The 27,945-nt window shown below is 37.8% G+C and overlaps 1 protein-coding gene across 2 annotated transcripts; it reads left to right on the top strand.

Moving 5' to 3' along the window:
- Nucleotides 1–44: 44 nt before the first annotated feature.
- LOC137046666 (olfactomedin-like protein 2A) lies at nucleotides 45–27,934 on the top strand. 2 transcript variants are annotated; one of them, XM_067423990.1, is made up of 8 exons: nucleotides 45–191; nucleotides 8,828–9,088; nucleotides 11,254–11,361; nucleotides 12,933–13,121; nucleotides 15,597–15,855; nucleotides 22,668–22,928; nucleotides 23,761–23,946; nucleotides 25,114–27,934. In XM_067423990.1, exons 1-8 carry the CDS (start codon nucleotides 123–125, stop codon nucleotides 25,725–25,727), a joined length of 1,947 nt encoding a protein of 648 aa, XP_067280091.1. In that variant the 5' UTR covers nucleotides 45–122; the 3' UTR covers nucleotides 25,728–27,934. The 2 variants fall into 2 exon arrangements, with proteins under 2 accessions (XP_067280091.1, XP_067280092.1); XM_067423991.1 differs by lacking the exon at nucleotides 45–191 and adding an exon at nucleotides 5,843–6,023.
- The last annotated feature ends 11 nt before the right edge of the window (nucleotides 27,935–27,945 follow it).

Here is a 27,945-nt window from a genome sequence, read left to right as displayed (position 1 = left end):
AGAGAGAGAGAGAGAGAGAGAGAGATGATGATGATGGTGATGGGTCTGTAGTCCTGTACTACTGCCTGCATCAGCGCACATCTCACACACATTCGCACAGTGGAGCTTCATATTCCGGAGAGATGTGGAGGGTTGTGGAGCTCGTGGCTTGTTTACTTATGATGTGCAGTCATGTATCATCTCAGAACAAGGTAAGAAAGAATTTAAGTTTGAATATTAGTTTTGCATTCATGTGCATCTATTAAAAAGCTTGTTAATATCTTATTGTAAAACTTTGTAATTCCAGAATATGCAACAACAACAAAACATGTTATTATGAATTATCACTATAACCATGCTTTAATTATTCCAAAGAATAATATTTATTTTACTCAGTTGCGTAGCCTACAACATTTAAAAAAAATACATAATTTTACTAAAATGGGACTCATGCATGTGTTAAATATAACTTGGAAATGGAATTGCATGCAGTGGAGATGGCAGTTCGGTGGGATTCGGTGTTTATAGGTAAAATGATTATTCGCACGGGTGGGTACTTTGAAAGGTCTAGGATTAAACTCTTCAGCGGGACACACACACACGCACACACTCTGTGCGTAACGCAAGCACCGCTGGCACGAGTTCAATGGTCTTGGGTTCATGATTGGAAAAATATCATAGTCTAAAAATCACAGGTGCTCAATCCTGCTCCTGAATGTTTCTGCTGTGCTGTTCTAATCTAATGCACCTACACAGATGGATATTTGATTTATTTGATTGAGGTTTTTCCATTCATAACTCATTAGCCTTATTGTCCAAATGTTTCAAATGTCAATCTTTCATCGTTTGCAACTTTCTCTGATGTTTCTACTGAAATTCCTACACTGTAAAAAAAAAAAAAAAAAAAAAAAAAAAATAAATAAAAAATTGTTGGTTTAACTTAAAAAAATAAGTAACCTGGTTGCCTTAAAATTTTGAGTTAATGGAAATTAAAAATTTGAGTTGATACAAGGAAATTGGTTTAATAAATAGAAACTCAAAATATTATTGCATCTGAACCACATAAAAAAGTGATAAATCATGAAAACGCACAATTTGGCATATTTCACTGCGTCATCAGAAATAAAACACACAATTACCCAATATGCTTACAAAATATTTTAATAATATTTGAATAAAGGTTGTCAATTCTTAAAAATGTTCATTGTATTAACTCAAATTTTTGATTTCAATGAACTCAAAAATTAAGGCAACCAGGTAACTTATTTACAGTGTATGATTTTATGGAGCAATTAACCCTTAAACGCATACCTAGGGTCTTTCCACTTCCTTTTAAAAGTTAGATATAAACCTTCTAAATACATCAATCAATCCATTAACAAGAAAAAAAAATATTAAAATTATAAAAGAATGCCAGATCTAGTGCTGAACACAATCTAATACTGTCACTGTCACTTGATGGTTGATCTCGTGAAGAAACTGTCAGCCATCAAAATATTGATTTTGAAGATGCTGAACATTATAATTTGGAGAATATGTTTGAGATGGTGAATATGAGCAGATGCTGAATGTACTGGAAAATGAGCTCTGAAGAGGACAGTGATGATGATGATGATGATGATGATCATATAAAACATCTGCTCAAACTGAACCCACAAGATCCAAAAAGTAACACAATATGCTTTATTTTATTGTTCTGTAATAGTTACTCTAACATCAGGAGAGTTTTATATTACCGTGACAGTTAGAGATCATCCGTGTAAGCCGGTATAGATCCGTATGTAATAATGATTGGTGAAAAATTCATGTTTTTAAGGGTTTAGCATAGCTCAGGAAATGTAAGAGTCCATATTGAAATCTCTGATGGTGTCTTGACATATCTGAGTACACTTTAAGACATAGAGATCTTTTCTCTTACTAATAGACGAGACATGGGATTATATTTTTTTGTCCTCAGGAGAAAAATCTTAAAAGGAAAAGACAATTTGCTCTTTATTTCATTACATTTCTGTCTACACTCTTAAACATCCTTTCAGAAACTTTTTTTTTCTCACACATAATTCCATAGAATATCTATATTTGGGTCCTCCAAAGAACCTTTTTGTGAAAAGTTTTTAAAAGAACCCCTTTAATCATCTAAAGAACCTTTTCCACTATAAAGAACGCTTTGTCCAATGGAAAGATTCTTTGGATGTTAAAGGTTCTTTATGGAATCATCAATGCCAATAAGGAACCTTTATTTTTAAGAGCGAAGAGTAAGAGAACTGCTCAGTGTGCGTTTTCCCAAAACATGCCTGTTATTTTCAGATAAACCAGAAGACCTTGAGGCGCAGGTGTGTTTGATTATAGTTGAACTCAGAAGGTAGATCTCCATGAGCAAACCTGATCACCCTAAATCATGGATTTGAGTAATATATAGGGAAAAAGTGCAGACAGATCTGAAAAACAAAAAAAGACAGCAGCTTTCTAATCCATCACATATATTTCCATTATCCTCCATTACGATCTCCACTCCGTACTCCAAATATTTCATGGTGACATCTTCAACGTTTTTCAGCCCAAACCTTCACATTGTACCTAATGAGAAGTGTTTACCACTTCATTGGAAGCTTTCTTTGAGCCGTCCAGCTGTGCGGGACAGATGAAAGGCTGATGTGTGCACGGTGAAAGTCACTTCGGCTAAAACGGTTGATTTACCATGAATAAAACCTCACGAGAAAACGACACTGAGACGTCACGACGCATCAAGAGCCGCACTTATCACGGGTCACGGCTCTCTGGAGAGGAGGTCAGGGCCCCAGTCCTCACTTTTGTAGAATTGCTTTCTTGTTTTATTCATTGTCCTAAAAAAGTTTGATTTTAACATTTTCAGACAGAGGAATAAAACCTCTGTATATTTAAAATATATATTTTTCAATGCCGAGCTTGGTGCCTTGATGCTAATTTGATGAGGAATTATTTATCCTTGCATATATATATATATAAAAAAAGGTTTATATTATATATATATATGTATATATATAATTTTTTTTTTTTTTTTTTTAAATATGCAAGGATAAATAATATAGATTTGGCCATAATCTTTAATCAAAATAACTTCCCATCACTCTTGCTGTGACTTCTCTTCTCTTCTCTTCTCTTCTCTTCTCTTCTCTTCTCTTCTCTTCTCTTCTCTTCTCTTCTCTTCTCTTCTCTTCTCTTCTCTTCTCTTCTCTTCTCTTCTCTGATGACGTGTTTACTGTTGTGAGGGCGGGACAACCTGTCACTCACATGAGATCCACCAATAGCAAACCACAACCATCCAATCAATTCCCAATGGACAAAATCAGTCCCGCCCTACATTTATTCTTGTTCGTTATAGTTGTATAGTTGTTTCACTGGGATATTCATCACAATGGGGAAGGAAATCCTTTTCTTTCCTTATCTGCTGGCTTTAAAGTGCCCATGATGACAAAATTTCACTTTCAGTATGTTAGTCTTAAGGTTATCTATATTGTAGTTTATAAGCATTAAAAACTTATTTAAGCATTCAAATAAAGCATACAAAACAGTCTCTTACTCCACCAATGTGGATTAATGATTTTGCACTTCAGCTTCTCATCACATCTTCTGTCCAATCAATTGCTCTCTCTGGGAATTAGCGAGCCCCGCCCCCTACATTATGAATAGACGCCGAAGCTTCTGCGTAAAATGTCACTTCTTCACATAATTTCTATTTTGTACATTGTGAATGGCATATAGTGCACAATATAGGGGATAGGGCTGACGTTTACATGGACAGCAGTAATTATTGACCATCTTCTGAACAAGACAATATTCTGATTAAGGTGTTTACATGAGTTGCTTTTAGAAAATTCAGTTCATTTTCCCGTTTTACATGTTGTAGAACATTGGTTGATTAAGATTGAAGATTGATTAATGGCACTCGTCATTACATGCCCATGCCACACAGTCCGACATTCACTCCAGAATTGTACGTATCTTACAGTTTGTCTTCGTTATGGTACCATATACAGTCTTGAGTGTTTCATTTTTACATTTTATGAAAGCTTCAAGTTGTGCAAACAGACGATGGCGGATACAAATTATCTGCGTCTGTGTCCTGGCGCAAAATGCCACAAAAACTCCTACACAACGTTAATAGTGTGACTAAGGTGTGTAACTTACATGTTTAAAATGCACTTTGATAATGTGACTAAAATAGGAATGCTCCGTCTTAATTAGATTTGTGTACTTCCAGTATGACTTTAGCCAGATTAAGGTTATTAGTTTACATGGTGGTGTCTTAATCAGATTATTGTCTTAATCAAGTTAATATTGGAGTATTGTTTTGTAAAGGTAGTGTAAATGCTTTTCATTGGGTGAATGAAATCTGGTTTGTTGCACGCAGACCACAAAATGTATTGGACCCATTTGAATTCTGCTGTAAAGAGATATGTTGGAGATAATGAGGAGAAGCGGTTAGAGATTAGGAAATTGCCAGTTTATCAAGCTCTGGCCGAGCTGTGATATAAACTAAACATTTCGGAAAAAGGGGAGGAGCTGTTCGATATGCCCCACCCTGTCTTCCCATTTCAGGGGACAGAACGTCAACAACACATTGATTAATGCGGCGTTACAATTCACTTCAGTGAGCCTTTAACAAATGGCACTTGAAAGTGGGACAGTTCAATTTAAAATGTCTCAAGGGATGATAGAGGAGTGGTAGGAACGAGAAGAGAAAGACAGAATTGAGAAACAGAAAATAGTGATGGATGGTGGTGGTCTTGAGCTTCTGTTTTTTCTTTGTTCCTGGCAATGCCTCAAATATTGATGCGGCTTAATTACTAATAATCTCAGTTGAAAATGGACGGACAAAAAGCCAGTCGGGTTCCTCTCATGGGATTACATAGGATCTTACCAACAAGGAGGATTACTTATGTCACGACCTTCCAATTTGATCTGGCGTCTCCTCGTAAAGTTTACATTTCAGAATTCTCACAGTTGTTATGTCAGCTGCTGCGTGAATCAGAGTTTGTGCGTTTATCTTTATAAGTACTGTATTTGTCCCACACGGGGTTGAAGCACAGACTGTTTGGCTCGGCTGATCAGTGGTGATCATCATTCTGCACCTGTGCTTGGTGGTTACAGTCAGAGTTTATTCTGGCAACAAACTATTCAGCATGGACAGAATAGACAAAGGTTTGGGTTTGCAAGAACAAAATGTATGTTTATTCAGCACAGACACATAAAATTAATCAAAAGTTACAGGAAAGACATTTGTAATGTTACAAAGTACCATTCTAATTCGAGTTAAAGCGGTTGTTTTGAACTTTCTATACATTAATGATGAGTCCTGGAAAATGTATCACGGTTTCCACAAAAGTATTAAGAGGCACAGCTGTGTTCATTGATAATGAAAACAAATGTTTCTTGAGCAGTACATCTGCATTAGAATGATTTCTTAAGGCTGGATCATGGGACACTTATTTAAGGGGGGTGAAATGCTGTTTCATGCATACTGAGCTTTTTACACTGTTAAAGACTTGGATTCCCATCCTAAACATAGACAAAGTTTCAAAAACTAATGTTGGACGTTTGATGGAGTATTTCTGTGTCAAAAATACTCCTTCCGGTTTCTCATCGAGTTTTTTTCGAGTATGGCTCGGCTTGACGTTGATAGATCGGAAGGTCCTTGTATGGGCCGTACGGGCTCTTCTCCCGGTAGGGTGCGCGCGCGTGATTAGAGGCGAGAGAGGAAATGCACGCCCATAAACACTCTCTCAGCTGCAGATCCAGTCGTCCGTGAACACTTATGTTGCGCGCCGCGCTCCACTTTATTCCTATGGGTGACGTCGAGCGACTTCAACGCTTCAGCACAGCATTCCCGGAAGGCAGCGCTGCATTTGAACCGATTTGAACGCAGAAATGACGGGAAGCTTCACAACATCGCGGATCTCCGCGGTCACTGCTGTCACAGGACTTTACCAAATCATACCAAAGAAGTGTGTTTTTGACAGAGCGGTCCCAGCGATAAAGGTTCGGTCCTGCTTTGGAAGCAGCCGGTGAGTAAAACTGCTTCAAATGTCTGTGCTGTTGGCTATCGTCGCGTGAGTAAACATCAGTAAACGACACGATCGCGTGCTTCGTCATTCAAATGCGCTAACGGTTACTTCATTGCTGTTCTATGTATAACGTTTCACTAGTCTGACATGCAAAACCGTTTTGCTTGCTACTGCTAAGATTTAGTCGCATATAATAGTCCATAAACCGAATCATGTCCTCATAAACTGAGAGTAAAGACACACAAATGTTGACAGGCCACTAAATACAGTACATACCACAGAGACGGACGTCCTGCTGTTGCTGTTTCTATTTCAGCCTCAGATTTGATTCTGGATCATATCTGTATTAGCTGAATCTGATCGATAGCCATGGGCTTCTTTAGCTCCGCCCACTCGATACGCCCGTTTTATTACCGGAAAGACTGGGTACAGCCTATATTTCTTTTATAAATATAATAAAACTAAAGACTTTTCGGAGATATGAAGGATGCAATACTACTCTATAGGTACTCAAGATTGACATGAGATTGACTGAAACTGAGTGTTTCACCCCCCCTTTAAACTTTGATCATAGGATAGGCCTACATTACATTTTACAATATATTAAAAGTTTGCAATAATATTTCCCAACATTACTACTAAGTTTGATTAAATAAATGCAGCTTTGGTGAGCATAAGAGATGCCTTTCAAAACTTCCAAACTTTTGAATAGCATAGCAAAACAAACATAGCAAAATCATTTTATGTGGAAAATCTGTCAGTTGAAAATACAATGAAATACATTACAAGAATCTTACCAAAATTATTTCTTAAAACCTTCTCTCAGGTAAATATATCTTGTTTTACAGAAATAGTTAACTCAAAAAAGTAATTCTCTCTCGTTTCATCCCAAACCCGCAATGAAGAAAATATTACTGAAAATTACGTGAAATCGTCATATCACACTGCAACTCAAAATGGTCTTCATGCCACGGCAACCCGTCAAAATAAAAGTGTGGTTTAATTTGACAGAAATATTTTACTGTTGGACAGCAGAATTTAGATACGTCTTAATGTAATAATAATACTAACACTGATAATACGAAATTATTATCAATTTAATTTTAAAAGTAAAGTTTACTGTGCAGCACGTTGTTACAGGTTTTTTTTTTTTTTTTTTGAGGGGAAACAAACATTTCATTGGGCCCAAACTTTTAATTTACTTTTAAAAACTTGTATTACTTTTAATAAATTGTTGTTAAATTGTATGATTTCAATGATTTTTTATTAATAAAAAATTAATGAAACTATTTAAATTGAGTAAAAAAAAAAAAAAAAAAAAAGGAAATAAAATGGAATAATAATTAAACAAATGCCCATATATGCGCCATACTTTTTAAAAGCTGCAGAGGAGATAAATAATATTTTTCTGCAATTACTTAAATTGGGTCTGTTCCCCACTCAAAGCTATAACATGACTTTGAATATAGTGCACAATAATTTAGACTATATCATACTTTTATTTTGCTGTCAGCATGGTTCTGTAGTGTAAATAACAATATTGTTACAATATTCAGTAATTCTATCTGTTCAGCTCAATATAGCTATTAATTCCTTGGGATTTGTCATGCTGCCAGCATCTCAGTGGAAGAAATGCATCCCTGCTGTGGAAATCAGAGTGGATTTGCTTATTTTAGCACAACACAGCTGACACTTGCCCTCTGTTTGTTTGGAGACTTCGGTTGCTGTCCTAAACATGCCAAATAATAGCTGGGAAAGGCTGACCGGGGTGACCGTACATCCACAGTGACATGACATTGGCAAACGGATTGCATTGTAAATAAATCGTCATTTATGTCAATTACTGATCCCTCAGAAAAAAACAAAGACAGAATTGTGGAGCAATAGAAGAAAAAACATGCTTGAACAGCCATTTAGCTCATTAATCACACACCACTCACCCACATACCCTTCACACAAACATTATCAGATATGCGGATCAAGCAATTCAATCTCTCACGCTTCAAATTACCAAAGTTGGCAGGGTTTGATGATTTGTGTTTCTCAGGATTGCCGAAGAAGATATAAGTTATCCAAGATGTTAAACTTTCTCTCTCACAAACTCTGTCACGCTCATACCTGCATAGCGATCTGATCTGAATAAGGACACAAACGAAGCGGTTTTCTGCTCTCAGAGGTCAAAGGTCACTCATTTGAAACCATCTGTTTGCTTTCCACTCAGTCCATTGACAATAACCGCCCAGAAGACAGATGAACGGTAACTCTGTAACCCTAAAGCTGGTGTATTTTACAGCTCTCGTGACCGGTTTACTCGCGTTAACATTGATCAGTTGATTTTGGACTGTTCTGTTGAAGTTAAGAGTTAGAGAAAAGATTCTATGTTTTTAGATTTGCTTTGTAAGATTAAGAGCAAAAGTAAATTCGCCATATGACTTGATGCTAATGACATTTTAGCAATTGGGTAATGATGTTCACGTGGCGAAGGAGGGAAGGTCATAGGTCAATGTGGCACATGTGGCTGAATTCTGTCGTGTGGCACCGGTGACCTTTTGACCTCAAACTTTCCTATCTGATGTCAGGATCAGGAAAACAGCTCGGGATCAGCACTGATCAATAAACTCAAGCCTCAGGCTGGCTTAAGGTTGACCTTTCTTCAAGTAAAGACATTTTGATTGTTGCACGTCTCTAAAAAGAACTAAAGTGACCATAGTTTTGTACATTGACAGTAATGATACTGAAGTAGGTCATTGGGTCACAGCACACAGTGTAATTTCCATTACTTTTTTTATCCATTTCCTTCTCAGATCTTCGGGGAGGAACAAGTCCGCATGACATCAGAGGGATCCGACTGCCGCTGTAAGTGTATCATGCGGCCTTTGACCCGGGACGCATGCGCTCGCTTGCGAACAGGAAGTGTGCGCGTGGAAGATTTTTACACGGTGGAGACGGTGAGTTCCGGTGCCGACTGTAAATGCTCCTGCACGGCTCCGCCCTCCTCTCTCAACCCCTGCGAGAACGAATGGAAGATGGAAAAACTCAAGAAACAGGCGCCAGAGCTGCTCAAGGTAGACCTGCTTCACTGTTTACTTTAAAACTTATCCCATAAAATATATCCCTTTGAGTTCTTGCATGATAACCATAGTTTAAGCATGGATAATGTACAGTATATAATTAAATATAGTTTTTATGAGCTATTTTATTCAGTAAATTCATTTTATTTTTATTTTGTATTTTGATATTTTACTGAATTCGACAAAAGGCCTGATTAAAGTCAACATGAAATCAAATCTACTCTTTTTATATATATATATACTTTTTATATATATATATATATATATATATATATATATATATATATATATATATATATATATATATATGAAATATTACAGCATTAACTATAAATGGTGCATCCATTTATATTTTTAAAATGCATGTTCTTCTCTCCTCTCCTCTCCTCTCCTCTCCTCTCCTCTCCTCTCCTCTCCTCTCCTCTCCTCTCCTCTCCTCTCCTCTCCTCTCCTCTCCTCTCCTCTTCTCTTCTCTTCTCTTCTCTTCTCTTCTCTTCTCTTCTCTTATGACGTGTTTACTTGTGTGAGGGCGGGGCAACCTGTCACTCACATGAGATCCACCAATAGCAAACCACAACCATCCAACAATCCAATCAATTTCCAGTGCACAAAAAAAATCCCGCCCTATATATATATATATATATATTACTGGTCTTACTGTAATTCAGCGTTAATGATGCTCAGTCTACCTGTTTGCACTCAAAAATATAAGCCCAACTATGTATTTTAACAATCTACTGCAATGTGCTAATGTGTTTAGATGTTACTGATGTGCTACTAAAACATGACTGATGCACAACTGTGACATAACTTTAAAAGAAGTAGGAAAAGAAGTTAAGGACGTTTTTTGAGGTTAACAGCACATTCTGGCCATGCTTGTGGCACACGTGTTCGCAAGTGTGTTTTATAGAACCTGTCCCATTTCCTCCGCACCCAGTCCTGTCTGATTCACTCTTTCCGACTTTTCTTCTCCTTTGTCCATCTCTCTGAGCCTTCCAGTCCATATCTCTACTCACACACGTCTGGTTCACTATCTTTGTGAGGACTCTCCATAGTGGTTTTTATACTGTACAAACTGTACATTCTATCCCCCTACACTGCCCCTGCCCCTAAACCTACCCATCACAGGAAACATTCTGCATTTTTACTTCTTCAAAAAAAATCATCCTGTATGATTTATAAGCCTTTTGAAAAGTGGGGATCGCTGGCTGGTCCCCACAATGTTGGTGATCTCAGGTTTTACTGTCCTTATGGGGTCCCCACAATGTAATATAAACAAGGACACACACACACACACACATAGAGCGAGAGAGACATAACAATCCTGTCATTGAACAGTCCAGGGTTATAGTTGGTGGGTACTTGAGATCAGTCCTGACTACAGCTCTGCTAAAGGCTGCAAAATCATTTGCAGCCTTTAGTCAGTAGTTAAACACAATGGTTAATATTTCCACCTCAAACATTTGCTGATCTTGTGCTGTTTAGCTCCAAACATGTGGCTCTATTTTAACCTCGCTGCAGTTTCTTCATATCTGTTGATGCCGCATGAAGCTTTAAATCACCACGACAGTCAAGCTGTTACACGACTGAACTCTCTGCAGCACGCGTCAACAATAAGCATATGAGGAATTTACTGTCATGATGAAAACATTACTCCAGTCTGTCCTAAATCCAAGCTAGTTTTTATAGAAGCTTGTTTCCCCCACGGAATGAAAAATAAAAAAGGTAATGTGGCTCATCTCAAAATTCTTTCATTTTCACAATTGCGGGATATATAGGCAGAATTTCTAGATATAAACTTTGCAGTTCTGAGAAAAAAAAAGTAAATTCTGTTAAAAAGTCAGATTTTTTTTTCAGTTCATATCCAGCAATTCCAACTTTAGGAATCACAATTGCGAGTTTATATCTCACAATTGTGAGAAACTAAGTCGTTACCTTTTTTTTTTTCCTGGCGGAATCAAGCTTCCATCAGTTTTGGCCAGTGGACCAGCATGATATTTCTTGTTATGCTGGTTGACCAAATTATGTAAATCATTATTGTCAAACATGACAAACTACCGAACATTACTGCAGATTGATAATTAAACTCAAGCCGCTGCTTTGTGAACCTCCGAAAGGATTTTTCCCCTTTTGAAAGTCACCTGATTCTTTGTGTGCAGTTGCAATCCATGGTGGACCTTCTGGAAGGAACTCTCTTCAGTATGGACCTTCTTAAAGTTCACTCGTACATCAACAAGGTGGTGTCCCAAATGAACAACCTGGAGGAGGTGAGTGTGATTACACTGGCCGTGTGCGTGTGAACATACACATGTGGACATTAATGAGCCGTGGCTGGGTTTAACTGGACATTCTGTGGCTACCCACTATGGCTAAAGTTATTAACCGCTTTGGCTTGAGAGATGGGAAAATAATGTGTGTGTGTGAGAAAGAGTGCGACAGAGAGAGGAAATGACCAAAGGATGAAAACCACAGTCATGTAATAGTCACACTTTTGTACTGTGTTTTTATTTCCAATTAAATTTTGCTCATTATCGGGTAAAGCTTGGCTAGAAATCAGCACCGCAATAAATGTACTGCATGTACTCTGAGGATCATTATCAAATACCTTACTTATATAGTCTGAACCCACTAGTAAAAATGCTTATAGTTTGCATTTTTTCTAATTTAATTATATATTTTTTATTCAATTACACATAGTACCGTTAGGTACTAAAGTTTGGGGTCAGTATGATTTTTAGTTTTTGAATGAAATTAATACTTGCATTAATGCTATGCATTAAATTTGATTGATTAAATATCACCAAAATATTACTACTTTACAGTATTTTTGATCAAATAAATGTAGCGTTGGTGTCGATTGGGTAAACCCAGCCTGAACTGCCGGCGATTTGATTTCGCCCGGCAACTCAGTCTGGAGACCTGTACATTAATTTCTACTGCTTCTGTTCAGTTTCGCTGGAACCAATCAAAGACTGGCTTATCTACCTGGCGCACTATTAGCGGGTTTTACACGATGACGGATAGCGAACATAGACTGTAAAAAAATATGGACGTAGTGTCCGTGATGTCACCCATAGGATTCCGATAAGCCGTTCTGAAGCTTAAAGTAGGGGCGAGCTGGGCGTTGCCATCTTGTGAGCGAGTCATCGCGTGTCATTCCCGGATAACAGAAAATGAGCAAAAAGGCAGGATGTAGGCGGAGCTTAGGTGACGCAATGACTATAGACGGCGGATAAATGGCTATCCACCTGTCACAAAGTAACCACACCCTTAATTATGCAGAACTTTAAGGCTTTATATAACGTAAACGAACAATCATGAAGGTCAAAATTAGCCATATAGGCCAAAACCACAATTTGTACCAGGCTGTAAACATGTTTTTTTTTCTGCTGTAAAGTTGAGAATTTTAACATGGGGCTCAATACGATTCTGCTCCCTTCTGGAGCCTGTAGGAATTGCAGGAATTGCAGTTTACATTACTTCCGTATTGGCTTCAAGAGAGAACGTGGGAGGTTGCTGCTTGATAGAGAAGTGATAGGTCGTTGCCCGTTGATCACGCCTCTTGTGGTCTGATTGGTTGAAATGCAGAGTCATTTAAATAATGCTCATTGATCACACCTCTTGTGCAGTAGAAAGACTCCCCAGACCCGTGTTCAATCGTAAATTGAGCTTGCTCTGATGATGGCCAGACAAGTGTTGGTGAGCATAAGAGAATGTAACACTATATTATCAGCATAACAGTTTGAGTAAAATGTTTAATCAGATTTATTCATCAACAGCTATATGCAAAATGTAGTTGTTTATAGTAGTGTGATGCAAAGTTGTGTACCTCATCCAGATGATAAAGATGAACCTCTCTCGGGAGAATGACTTTGTGAGAGACAGTGTGACGACTCTGACCAACCAGCTACGGCAGTACGAGAACCATTCTGACATCATGATTAGCATAAAAAAGGAGCTGTCCAATCTGGGCCTTCAGCTGCTGCAGAAAGACTCCTCCTCCTCAGGCCCTAAAAGCAAAGCACAGGTAAGGGTCATGACCTTTCATCTCTCACATAATTTTGACCGCATAATTTGATTTAGTTTTAGTCATTGTCTTTTGACTAAAATGACATTTGGTTTTAGTCACTTGAATCGTTTTTTGTTTTACTCAACTAATGGGTCCTGCACACTGTGCGATTTTTCAAAATCCTTTGCGAATGTCCCTTGTCAGACTGTACTAACATGATCCCCGATGTAAGCCATGTCACACTGTAAGATCTCAGTTGGCATTAATGTCAGACTGAACGATGGTGAAGGCGCGCTAAAAACGGAGGCGCGCAAGAAAACTCTGGAGTTTTATATTATCAGTGAATGACGCGTTCGGTGACAGTGAGCTGCATTACACGCGGGACTGAAATGTTGGCTACAAAGAAATCTCTAGCACTCGTTTTGGTCATAGTTTGTCTTGAAAAAACGAGATATTTGACTGTCGTCGTAGGAGAACTCACACTGCAGGATTGTGTGCCATCTTCGGACACTGCCAGAATTTTGTCTGAGGTAAAATTTGATCGCAGCGCTCATTAATCGGCTGCCGGTGAGCATGTCAAACTAACGACCAAAGACGTCAGATTTTGGCCTAGGATCAGTGGAATCTTTTAGGATTTGATAAATTTGTCTCAGACGGCCAAATCGTGGCCAAAATCGCAGTGTGCACCCGGCTTAAATATCAATCTTTTAGTCGACTAAATCTACAGTAGATTCAACTAAAATCTAATGAGCTTATTTCAATTGTAATGTATTAATTGAGCTCTTAAGCATTACACAACCGACTGTTTCTTGAATACGTCAAAACTGACATTTACGCTCAAAATACACATTGACTCTTATTTTGAAATGTCCGTGTCTTACTATTGCAGTTGCAGCTGCTTATTCAAGTTCAGATAAGGGAGATAAAAAATGCATTGTTACAACCATCTTAATTATATTACCATATAAACATCCTTAAGTAAACATTGTCATTATTCATCGGAATTAGTTACACCTGGCATAAATCTGCGCTGTTCATAGCCTGAGGTTAGATCAGCACACTATTCAAATGTGCACATCTATTACACAGGACAAAATGACGAAAATTATGATGAAAATAATTCGACAACGCAACTAACACTGGATATGACTACCATATGTTATGTTCAGAATGGAATGCTGCATTCGGTTCAGTATTTTTGTTTTACTGCATACTCTTTGTACTACTCATACTCTGTGTGATATTTTCTCCCATCAAGCTGTGAAAAGGTATTTGACAATCCAGTGTATATTAGTTTCTGTTCCTCTCAATTCCAAATTCGTTTTAACTCCTACGGTGGCCGATTTAGTCCAAGATTAACATGGCTTCCAGTTTGATCTCGTCCATAAGTGTTGTCGAGTGTTAAAACACGAAAAGCGAAGCTTGAATATACGGGTATGTCCCTCTTTGGCTAATGTACTTTCAAGATGGAGGGGCAACATGGCAACCGGCATTCGAACCCCTCACCCGTATGTATTTTCAATGGCATATTATAAACTTACGAGAATACTTTATTACTTGAAAAAAGTAAATATACATTAATGAGCACATATATTTTTTAAAGAACTAAGAATTTTAGCAAAGAATTAACTAAAAAAGTTACACAGTGCAGCTTTAAAGGGGTCTAGCTTTCTTTAGTGTGTAATGTTGCTGTTTGAGTATGAAAAACTTTTGCGAGTCAGTCCAAAGGGAGGTATCCTCTATATCAGTGTGCACCGTTTCTGAAATCTCTAAAACGTATTTCTCCTCATTTTAATAATTCCCGCCAAAGGCAGGGCCTTGTAGAGCTGAGTTAGTAGTGTGTTGATGAAACTTGCGCTTATGGTAACTGAAGTGACATTTCCTAAACCCACTCAAAGCTCTTGACCAATCACAACACTAGCCAACCAATACAAATCACATCATGCTTCTCAGAAGGAGGGGCTTCATAGAGACAAGAACTAAACAGAGCGTTACTGACAGACTGGGCAGAGAGGTGCTGCAATAATGATAAATATGTGAAAAATCATGGGTTTTTGAACATTCAAGCACGAAAACATTCTAGTAAACCTTAAAAACAAAATCAAGACGTTGAAAAGGCACATAGTAGGTCCCCTTTAATAGTGTGCTGCATGTTATCACATGATCATGTTGTCCATTTAATTCCTCTCTGACGTAAATATGGTTATTTTGCATTTGTAATTCCATTTTGGTTGTCCAAATCAAATTAGTCAAGTATGAGACGTTAAAAATTGCAGTTGATATTTCTTCCGGTTCATTTGCCACACTTGAAATGGAAGTCAAAGTCAAATTATCTCCCCGAGTCTGCTCTGGTGGAATGCAGAAAATATGGATATGCGTGCATTTGTAATCTGAGATGTATCTATAACTGCATAGATTATATGTAGGTGTTAATATAGATTTTAGGATGAGATCTCTAACATCTGTTGAGTTACACATGTGTTATGTTTGTAGGACACACTGGGGACAAATATCAAAGATGCTTCAAAGTTTCCAGCAAAGAAACCAGAAAAAGGGAAACCTCCACCAAAGCCAGTGAAAGAAAAGCCAGCCAAGCCAAAGAAAGAGACCACAAAACCAAACAAACCCAGTAAACCAGAGCAAACAGAACTGCCCACTAAAACCAAACCATCCCAGAAAGAGCCCGGACTCATCCGGGGAATCACATATTACAAAGCCACCAAAACCGAAGAGACTGGCAACCAAAACAGAGGTAAGACGTACATGTTTTACTCATCATCTTAACCTCTAAAATATTGACATAAAAGACATAACCCTCCTTTCAAACACTTAGAGATTTTGTTGTACTGAGGTATGAGTTAGCTCAAATCTGGGGAGTAACTTAACCAATTCTCCTTGCAAACTTATAGCTAGATCAGACACACCCAGAAACACATGTTCCAATTCACACTGCACTGACAGACGGCAAAAAGACACTTCGTCAAGTTTTGTCGAATCAGTGTGTTGCCCGTCGCCGTCTGTTGCCGTTGACCAGCTCTTGTTTTTGCCAAATAAACATGTTGTCGGGTTGTGGAATGTTTGAGAAGTGACATTCTGTAATCTGCCGATTCTCGGCGTCTATCGGTGCAGTGTGAATCGGCCTTTATAGAGACAACGTTGTTTCCTTTGTGTTCCCCATAGAAGCACAGCTGCTTGTATCCATGCCATTCCAGAGAGACACACACACATACATACACACAAACATCTGGTTCACTATCTTTGTGGGGACTCTCCATAGACGTAATGGTTTTTATACCGTACAAACTGTACATTCTATCCCCCTACACTGCCCCTGCCCCTAAACCTACCCATTACAGGAAACATTCTGCATTTTTACTTTCTCAAAAAAACTCATCCTGTATGATTTATAAGCATTTTGAAAAGTGGGGATCGCTGGCTGGTCCCCACAATGTAGGTGATCTCGGGTATTACTATCCTTATGGGGACATTTGGTCCCCACAATGTAATATAAACAAGGGCGCACACACACACACACACACACACACACACACACACACACACACGGCCTTTGTGGGGACTCTCCATAGACATAATGGTTTTTATACTGTACAAACTGTATATTCTCTCCCCTTATAAGGTGATATTACTCTCCCCTTACCCCTAAACCTACCCATCACACAAAACTTTCTGCATTTTTATATAAAAATATTTCACTATTTAATGGGGACATACCCTTGACTTTTGTCATTTTATATGAATTTAATTATAAGTACTACAAATGCTAATTCTAACCCTGAAATAAAACAGCATTTTTACTGTTAAAAGAAAGTATAGTAAATATTTTACTGTTTGTACAGTTATTTTCTTTGTTTATGAACCTGACAACAATTTCTACTGCATCTACTGTGACGAATAAGGTTATTTTGATTAGATTTTCCAATTGAGGATTTCCCAGATGTCCTCAAAGGGAGGTTTTGTCAGATTGCTCTTTCTTTTGGGGATATTTTTGGGCCCCAGAATATAGCCAAGTACATACACACAAACACACACACTGTACTCTCACATAATGCACAACTTACAGTTAGATTAGATCTCAGTATCTTGGGACTAGATGATCCAGCACTCAAGTTAACAGGATGTAGGATGCCAGCCAGAGAGTGTCTTTAGAGTCTGAAATGACAGCCAACATACACTAATGAATCAGATTCAGTTTCTGACATGACATTCATATCGGCATTAGGGTTTCTACAAAAAAACAGCCCAATGTCTCCAATTCAACAGTGTTTCCATTCATGTGGGCTTTCAGCCTCACTTCCTGTTTAAGCTTTAGATGTGTGCCTCTTGCCCGACAGTCTCCCTGGTTACCGGCGTTGTTTGACAGTCTGTGCGATTACTGATTTTTTTTTCTTCTTTGAATTATACCAGAACGATTCTGAAAGCACCACAATCAGTGGCGTCTTTAGTGACATGTAATGTGGTCTGATCTAATCTTGTGATATCTATAGGCGTAACCTAATCGCTGCTTCCAAAATTGGGTCCCGACTATTTCAGTGCACGCTAGATACAATCACAAGGAATTTGATTAAGGCATATATTACTGTAAATGAATGACCCGAATAGGGACACACATTTGAAAAGTAAGTTTAGTCTGACTAGACTAGCACTTTGGAAACCCATAGGGCAGTTGTGGTTTATAGATAAAACCCAAAATTAAGTTGCGTTTTGAAACAGATAATAAAACGTGTTTTAAGAAACTGTGCCACTATGCCAGAATCAAACCTGTAGATTTTATTCTGTGTGACATTTAAAGTTGGATGTTGGATATTTAACAGATACTCAAGATTAGGGGTATAAAGTGTAAAATAAAGAACGTTGGGTACAGCCCTGGAGATGTTGGAAGACGCTGTATATATCTACGCAGTTTGGAAAACTTTGGAATTTGATTTGAGTAATTTCCAGGTATGGAAAAGTATAGAAAAAAATATTTACATTTCCAGACTATTGTCCCTATTTAGTTTGCTAAAATAAAAAAATTAAAAGAATTTAATGAAAATAAATGTATCATACAAGAACTGTGTTGTCATGGCAGCTGTTTAGTGATTTAGTGATTGTCAATGAATTCAAGGTGCACTTTTTCAGTGCAGGTTATAAGCATTTTTGGTTTCTACTCACGATATTCTTATCACCGTAATACTGAGCCAATTTGCAAAAATTATACAGATTTTCATGTGTGCATGAGAAGCCATTAAACTTATCATATAGGGCAGTGAACAATGAGCCACCTATTGTGCGATCAGCCAATTTTGCGGTGTTTTCTTGGCCACCACAGAGTAAGCGTGAAAGCAGACCTAATTCCTTAAAATATGACATGCTGCCCTTACCAAGGCCAATTTTGTAACACATTTTCATTTTAACAGTCTTTTTTATAGAGTCTTGAACTTGGCAAATAGGACACTGCACACAGCTGTATTGCACCTCAGCATGCGCTGACCCCACTCTGTGATTTTACGTGGCCTACCACTTCATAGCTGACTTGCTGTTGTTCCCAATTGCTTCCACTTTGTTATAATACCACTAACAGTTGACCGTGGAATATTTAGTAGTAAGGAAATTCCACAAATGGACTCACTGCACATGTGGAAACATATCACAGCAACCACGCTTGAATTCACTGAGCTCCTGAGAGCGACCCACTCTTTCACAAATGTTTGTAGAAGCAGTCTGCATGCCTAGGTGCTTGATTTTATACACCTGAGGCCATGGAAGTGATTGGAACACCTGTATTAAATTATTTGGAGGGGTGTCCCTCCCAATACCTTTGGTAATATTGTGTATATGTGTCAAAAATTTGCATTCATGACCCAAAAGGAGAAAATTCCCCACATTTTAAGAAATATTTTAACCAGTGGCCCAAGCAGTTTAAAAATCAACATAACAGGAAGGGTTAAAATTGAATGTCTATCATATACAGTAAATCGGAGAGGTCAGATCTTAAAAATGTACATTTTCCATGTTTTTGGTGCATGTTTCCAAGTTGGAAATTTTGACTTTAAATTGAATGTTACATGGTATTAGTCAAAATAGACGCCATTTTTTATTTGATGTGAATTTCAACAAGTTTGTGAGGAATACTTATCCTATTTTAATCATTATCTTTGATTCATTTTCCTTTAAAGAAAGATTAAAGCGGTGCTGGCAAACCCAAGGTCATGGTTTTCAATCCCCATGGAATGCATTAAATACAATTTAAAAATGACCTTGAATGAAATGAACGTTATTGTGGATAACAGTGTTTACTATATGTAGAAATGTACTGTCTTTAGATCCTAGATCACTTCTAATTTTCATAACCAATGTCAGCTGAATGTTTATGGTCAGCTGACATTTTGTGGAATTACATAGTTTCAGTGTTTCATCTGTTAAAAGAAACGATCTCTGTCCCTCAGAAGCTTTGTTTTAGTTCACGTCAAATTGAATATGGCATCTCCTCTGAGCAAGGACTCTTTAACTTTGTTAGCGTGTCTTGGCTATCTGACTGGATTTGTTTGACTGGTTTAAGATAATGTGTAACAGAGCTGTGATGCAGTTTCAGTGTGATCAGTCCTGACAGGAATGCGAAGCCAATACAAAAGCCGGCAGACCGTGCATAAGTCAAGTAAAAATGCTGTAATAAACATAAACTACTTTCACTAATAAATACGATGTTTATTTTGGTCGTCCCACCCTGTGATCTAATGTACAGTAATCGAATCCATTCTCTCGTTAAATATAGTTTAACCGAATCCCGTGCCAGCCTAGCAGGTGCACCACTACAGTAAATGTATCGCGTTTTATGGCCAGTGTGTTACAAACCAGATGTATTCATATTCTTGGAGAGCAGTTTGGCATAATACTCACTCAAACGTCAACTTGCTTTGTTTTTAGATGCAAGTCATATTGTCCAGGAAGTGTTGAGTAATTGGTGTATAAACTAATTGAAAACTCAAACTTCACCAACATGTCAACAAAGTTTAATTGGCATGACGGTTAAAGAAGTACAATGTTTCCAGAGACTTCATACCCACACAAAGTGGGTAGAATCTGCTCTTGTCTAGTATTTCTCAATATGTCAATTCATATATTGTTTTAAGCATTCTAGTATTATAATGTGGTTTGAGTTTTGTGTTAATTTGACCAAAAATGGATTAATCCAGGGGCGGTTCCAGGCCGTTTTTATTATAGAATTGTCTGTTGTCTCAGCCCCCCTAAAACTATAATCACTGAAAAATTGGACTTGTATTGCTTCAAAAAAGTTAATAATTTTTTTAAACGTTTATTCAGTTTAAACATTTAAGTGATTTTAAGATATTGAAGTAGCCTAGAAATCTAGACGCACTCTAGCGGCAGCAAATCTAATCTGCCGCGAGTGTCGTCTAGCAACTCTCAATACACTTCTGAGCTGTAAACGGCAAACTCTTGCCGGGCCAATCACATTGTGAAAAGAGTCGGTGGGCGGGGCCGTAATGACGACGGCCGAGTTGCGTTTGCGTGCTTCTAGTAAACACAGAAACTGGCGAACGGCGGCGGTCTTTCGAATCAGCTCTGACCGCGACTCAGGAAGACTTAGAGTTAAGCTTTTCTCTGAGAAAAGAACAAAGAACGGCACTGAAGTCATTCTCAAAAGAAAAGATGTGTTCGGAGTTTTGCCGACCGGATACGGCGAATGTTTAATCTATCAACAAGCTCTGTTTCACCTTCATTGCTGTGGTTGGTGGTAACGCTATCCTATCGCGTGCAGAGGGAGTTTGAAAGACAACCGTTTATCCCGCCCCTCGGATTGAGCCCTGTCTATTGTGAGTTTCCAGACCAAACATCTTGATGTGGGTCTGGCTTGTCAGGTTAATATTGAAGCACAAGACAGCATGAAAGTAACTTAATTCGGTACTCGTGCACTGTGAAATCTCTGTGCATACACACAAAAAGCTGCCTCTCAGACATGGGAGTACACTCAAAATGATGTCAAAATTCATTTGTTAGGTCTTAAATTGAAAGCAGCCTCATATATCTTGTTTTTCATGTTAACATCTTTATTGAACATTAACTTTTTAACTTTTTAAAAACGTAACCTTTTAAAAAACGTTGTAAGGGAAAGAGTTAGGCCACGTGTCCACCAAAGCGTTTTTATCCAGTTGAAAACACCAGGCGCTCTGCTGAAAACGCCTCGCTGTGAGCGCTTGAGAGTGTTTTGGCAGCACTGTGTTTTCTTCAGTTGAGGCTCTTCGCTTGTTATGATACGGAATATCTGCGGACGTCTTACTAGTATCTCATTTCACAGATTCGTTTCTGTATTGATTCTATATAAAAATGCTGATACAATGTAAAAAATATTTGCTCTGGCTCTTGTTTTATATTATTTTGTTCCGTTATTTTGCTGCTTGTTTTCATATGTTGACTTTCTGTAATCTGTTGACTACAAGCAGAATGTTGCAGTTGGTCAGTGTCGTATTTGTCCCACCCCTTCTCCACTGTGATTGGACGGTTGGGTGAAAAGTCGCTGCGTTTTACTCAAAGTTAAACATTCTTCAACTCTTAGCAACCAGTAAAAAACGCTGAATGCTCAATGCTGGAGCATGAAATACTCGCTCGGCACCTTGTTGTGCTTTGCCATGTCGTTCTAATAAAGAGGCTCTCCCATTGAAAACAATTGGATATGCCAGCTACCCACGTGAAAAAATGCTTTGGTAGACACACGGCCTTAATGTTTGAACTTAATATTACTCTGTAAAATCCAACATTGTTCACTTTCAGAAAAAAAGGTACAAAAGCTAGGGCCTTTTTTTGAAAAGGCACACTTTTGTTCATTTTAGGTACTAATATATACACTTTAGGTACTAATGTGTGCCTTTAAGTTTTTACCTTTTGACATGGTACCACCATGTACCTTTTTTTCTGAGTGTTCTAACTAACACTTTTTAGTTAACTTTACTCAATTTCTTAATTTGAATGTAAAAATCTAGTAATCTGTACATAGTTGTTTACTCAGAAAGCCCAAGTTAAGATTAAGATGACTGGTTTAAGTGCCATTTTGTCAAGCAAAAAAAAAAGTATTTGAGGCAGGGCAATTCTTAATAGACTTTTCACTCATTCCCTCCACTTCTGCAGAAGTTTAGTTTAGTTGCATTCACTGATTTGCCAAGGTCATCTTGAATGATAAATTGTCAATACAAGAGCCACCTCTTAATGGTCTCTTGCTACACATTTCCAATGAGGGCTGAAGATCAAACCAATTGCCCCTGATTTGAATGATCTTTATTCTTGAATTAACAGTTCAGTTTCATAGGTTTCTGACAAAATTTGACAAGTTGCTTTGGGGTTTTTTTTTTCAGTCAAAGCTTCATTATATGTATACATGTAAAGATGTTACCGTTTTCTAAACCACACTGCTAAATAGAAACATATTTATTTTATCTCGCTTTTAATCACTTGCATGCTACTGCATAATGTTGACCCCTGGTGTAGAGTGTGCAGTGCTTTAATTTAGGTGTAATGTGACATGATTTTAATCTCTTGTTCTGTTTCTATCAGGTGAAGAAAAAGCTGATGAAACCGATACGTTGCTTGAGGTAGAAGTAGAAGAAGATGAAAGTACCATAGCTCCCGTCACCTTAGCAGCAGAGACCATCCCAGAAACCGTACCCACGACAATGACAACAACAACCACTCCTCCCACAACAACAACAACCCAGAGGACAACAACGACTAGCAGAATAATACTGAGAGAGGAACGTCCGGCCCCAACGATTGCACTAGTGCTGGACAACACCGCCAATAACTCATACATCCCAGGTACAGTATATTTACAATAAAACTCACTTTGTACAAAAGAAGCACCACATAAATGATCCTAAACTAAAACCAGATCTGGGTAGTAATTGATTACATGTAATCTGGATTACTTAATCAGATTACGAAATTGAAATACTTGCATTCTGACTACAGTTCCTTTTTTATTGATTACATGATTAGATGTTATTCACAGTGGCAGTCAAATATTGATAATTCATTGATTCTCCCTAGTACTACTTTTATCTTTTAAATGTTCTTTTCTAAAAATCGCTTACTGCTTGAATATGTTCAGAACCTCTTCCAGGTTTGTGGAATTACAAAGCCACTAGTCATTTGACTATCACTGAAAACTGAGACCCACAGCAATTTGATCACTGTATTTACACAAATCATTTCCCTTTTACGTTTATTCCCAACATAGCAACTCCTGATTAACACATTCATTTTTATTAGAATTTTTATGTTTTTAGCTTTTGTCTTTCGAACACTAAAATGTACAAAATCACGTAATTTAATATTTACATGCAATACATTGATTCCCCAATGTTTGTGACAGCTGAAATATCTTTATTATCTAAAGTAATCTAAAAGTAATCCAAAAGTAGTCTGATTAAATTACCTTAAATATGTAATGTAATGGATTACTCTACCAACAACATTTTTGTGTAATGTCATTTGTATTCAGTACCTGATTCAAATTTGTAAGTAATCTACTCAGCTCAAACATATTGGTTTAAAAACAGTGTAAACTGGAAAGAAACTTCAACCAAGCGTAATGGATTAATCTTGATGCATGTGTGTTGTTGTGCTTAAATTGATGTTTTTTTGGCAGTTAAAGAGCACAGCTGTGAAGGGACGCTGGCGTCAGTGGATCTGCCAGTAAAACAGCACAGCTACGGCAGGAACGAGGGCGCGTGGATGAAGGATCCCACTGCCAGAGACTCCAAAATCTACGTCACCAACTATTACTACGGCAACAACCTCGTAGAGTTCCGGAACTTGGACAACTTTAAACAGGGTGTGTAAGATCATGCTGCTCTTCAGAGACAAAATAATGATGTACTTATTTATTAAGTGCAGCTGCAGATAGAGAGACAGATATTTGAGTCTGTACCAGTGTGTGTTTCGGGCTCAAAGCTTTTCATATCGATTTTTAGGAAACAAAGACAGGGATTTTCCTTTGGAAAAGGTTTGGATTTCTAAATAAACGTAAATGTGAATGATGTCGATATCTGGGAACAAGCCAGTTTGTTGGTGTCTGGGTGTGTGCTGAGTGAGTGTGTGTGTGTGTCCCTGAAGCAAAAGAAAGAATTTGGAAGATGTTACAGTTGATTCTAAGTGTGTGTTTGTGTGCCTGTTTTGACTAGTATTAATAGATATCTAAAAACATTTCCTGTTAAGACAGAGCCAGGGGATTCATACGCTGAATTCTTTTCAGGTAACACAAGTGGCAGTCTTGGCTGCGTTGCAAGATATTTGAGATAACCAAAGAGGAAAAACGCTTTAAGTTTTGTTGCACTTTTGCTGATTTTAGTTGCAGATATCAGGATTATAATTTAGTGCTGTCAAATCGATTAATCGTGATTAATCGAGTTCATACAAAGGACATTTTACTATCCCATGAGGCCATGGGAGAGCACTTATGAAAGGCTGTGACGTAACTGAAGCTGCTCACATGATAATGACAACATGGCGGATGTAGTCCAGAGTACACTCATACTAGACACTTTCATACTATATAGAACATACTTTATTAGTGGTTGTTACTTATTCAAAATAAGTACCTACTCATGAGAGTACACTGAAAAAAAAAGTCTTCAATTGAAAATATTCTAGTGACTGATCACATTAAAAAATTCAGTTAGCCGAATTGAAATTCTGTGAATTGATGCAATTTAATTCACAGAAATTTAATCCGGCCAACTGAAAAATGTAGATGTGATTAATCACTAGACATTTTTTTTAATTGGAGACCTGAATTTTGTGTGTATGCAATTTCAGAAACAGCCAAGTTTTTAATGCGCAAGTCATTTATGCGTGAATTCGTTCAAGTTAAACATCTGAAATAGACTGCATGGCTAATGACAATAAACAATGGTCGTTTTTGGCATGAAATTTTCCTATTGACATTTTCTACAAAAATATAGCAACATTTTACCTGCTTTCCTCTCTTTTTTCCCTTCAGGCCGTTGGAGTAACCTGTACAAGCTCCCTTATAACTGGATCGGAACGGGTCATGTTGTGTACAGAGGAGGGTTTTACTATAACCGTGCATTCACGAAGAACATCATCAAATACGATCTCAAACAACGGTACGTAGCCGCCTGGGCTCAGCTTCACGACGTCGTCTATGAAGACACCACACCCTGGAAGTGGAAAGGCCACTCTGATATTGACTTTGCCGTGGATGAGAACGGACTTTGGGTCATTTATCCATCTGTTGATGATGACTATGGTCAGGGCGAGGTCATTGTAGTCAGCAAACTGGACCCCAATGACCTGTCGGTCAAAAAGGAGACCACGTGGAGGACGAGACTGAGGCGAAATTCGTTCGGAAACTGCTTCGTAATATGTGGCGTCCTCTACGCGGTGGACATTTACAATCAGAGGGAAGGGGAGGTTTCGTACGCATACGACACGCTCACAGGGACCGAGGCGTCTCCGCGCTTGCCTTTCATTAACGAATACGGGTTCACAACACAAGTCGATTACAACCCTAAAGAGAAGATTCTGTACGCCTGGGACAATGGGCACCAGCTCACCTACAACATCAACTTTGTAGAGCAGGAAAAGAAATGAAAGCAGACTTTATCAATGCCATCTAATCTACTCTGCAGCGAAGCAAAAGCCACTTCCTGTGTATCTGAACACGACTGCCTCATTGGCTCCACAGACAAACGCCCTCATGAAACGGTTCTTCATGTCCTCATGAACTTTAATAGGCATTTGTTTGAGATTATATAAGGACAAAGGGATTACATAACTGCTTAGTAGTTACGTGCTGCTCTACAGTTCTAGAATTAACTGCCAGGTCTAGAATCCTGACAAACGGAATCTAAAGACCCTTTCACATGATTCACGTTAACATTCCCAATGCACTGAACTCCACGGAGCGAAGCGCCAAGCTATTATCTTATCAAGCAAGTATCTTTGACCCATTTTGAACTGCAACCAATGGTTACCATACATTTTCACAAAGCTTAACGTTAACCAGTTTCAACTTAATCCCACATGTCACTGACCTTTTGAAGCATGATTATTGGACAATTCGCACGACGTTCCTGGTTTTTTGCTACATAGCAACCCAGTAAAAATTGCCCTTCCGTGACAGGATAGAACTTTGCAGGTAAAATTGTTCAAAGTCACACAGGAAGCTTGTCCTAAAGTGACTCATGTGAAAGGTTCTAAAGAGCTTTCAATTACGTAGAACTTTTAACCGATTTTTGTAAATATCTATAAAAATAAAAAAAAAGTTTACATATTTACACTGCCCTAACCAGGCATGCCACAATAAAGCGTCAAACAATAACATATATGTATATAGTAAAATTAAATACATTTAATTTAAGTAATTTTAAGTAATTAAATGCATCCTAAGTAATGCCTATTATAATGACTTTTTTTTGTCTAGTAAAAATAAAAAAAATCCTTTAAACTTGCCTTGGCTTGCCTTGCCTAAACATTATAACTTTACTTGAGAAGCAATGCATAAAATAAAACTTTTTTGATGATTACATATTTAATACCAGTGTATTTGTGACCCTGGACTTATACAGCAATAAGTAAGCTTTCCATTTGATTTATGGATATAGGACAATATTTGGCTGGATGAATTTTTATGGTGGAAATTTACAAAATGTATCTAAATGGAACATGATTTTTACTTAATTTACTTTTTTTTTTTTTTTTTTTTTTTGCCATAAAATCAAATCTATAATTTTGACCCATACAATGTAATGTTGACTATTGCCACAAATATACCCGTGTGACTTATGACTTTATGGTCCAGGGTCACATTTTGTCTTATAACTGACAAATTTCTACCTGTTATAAGTGTAAATATGTTTTAAAACAGTTCTGTCAGTGCAGAAAGACAAAACACATTTATGTTTTGAATGTACTCGGTTACTTCTCAAGTAAATTGATTTTTGTAAAGGATTTTTAGATATTTTAATGGGTAAATTATACAAAAGCATTTATTAAGCATTGGATTTCGAGCAGCAGGCATCTACCATGGCAACTCATTGATCCAAAATCCTGTCTCACAATTGTGTGCACAATACGGACAAATGTCTCACATCGCTCCTGGTTAGAACACGTGTAAACCGTAAAGTTTACAGTTTCATGACTTGCTCCTCCATCCTTACTATAAATAAAAGCTTAAATGTCATGTCAACTGTACCAACAATATAACGAAACCACCAATCTTTCATGCACCTGTAATGATATTTTATAAACATAACAAGCATTCAAGACACACCTGCAGGAAAGTTTGTGTCTGTTTTCACATCAAGAATGTGCCAGAAAATTGTCTTCCAGTGTTTCGGCCAATAAAGCCTCAGTAGACTGGTAAAGCATGGCACCATAATGGAGAAAGAATGCTTTGTGTGCTAATGAGAGCGTATGATTATGGTTTGGGAGACTGTCTAATGACTGGGCAGGGTTACGTATAGAATGTTTAAATAGCAAGTCATGCGAGGAAAGCCTGTGTGATGCATGGGTACGGATACATACGTCATGTATAAACAGTTTAACAGTGTTTAGAATGTTGTTGTTGTGGTTTTAAAGCAGTTTCACGTCCTCATGACCACTGTAAATAGCAGAATATTTTGTTTTGATTAAGTTTTGGGAACACAATTCTTCCCAAGAGGAAGAGATTTCTGAGACTCTGTCAACACAGCATGTCTGATTTTAATCAACTCTAATTGCGTTTTGTTAAATGTGTAGTTGGTGTTGTGAGATATATTTCTAAACATATTAAAAAGACTCCTGGGATGGAAATGGGAGCAGTTTCTTG

Source organism: Pseudorasbora parva, chromosome 18 (assembly GCF_024679245.1).
Source record: "Pseudorasbora parva isolate DD20220531a chromosome 18, ASM2467924v1, whole genome shotgun sequence".
Taxonomy (NCBI): Eukaryota; Metazoa; Chordata; class Actinopteri; order Cypriniformes; family Gobionidae; genus Pseudorasbora; species Pseudorasbora parva.
Note: the sequence above shows the minus strand (reverse complement) of the source record. Positions and strands in the feature narration are given on the sequence as shown.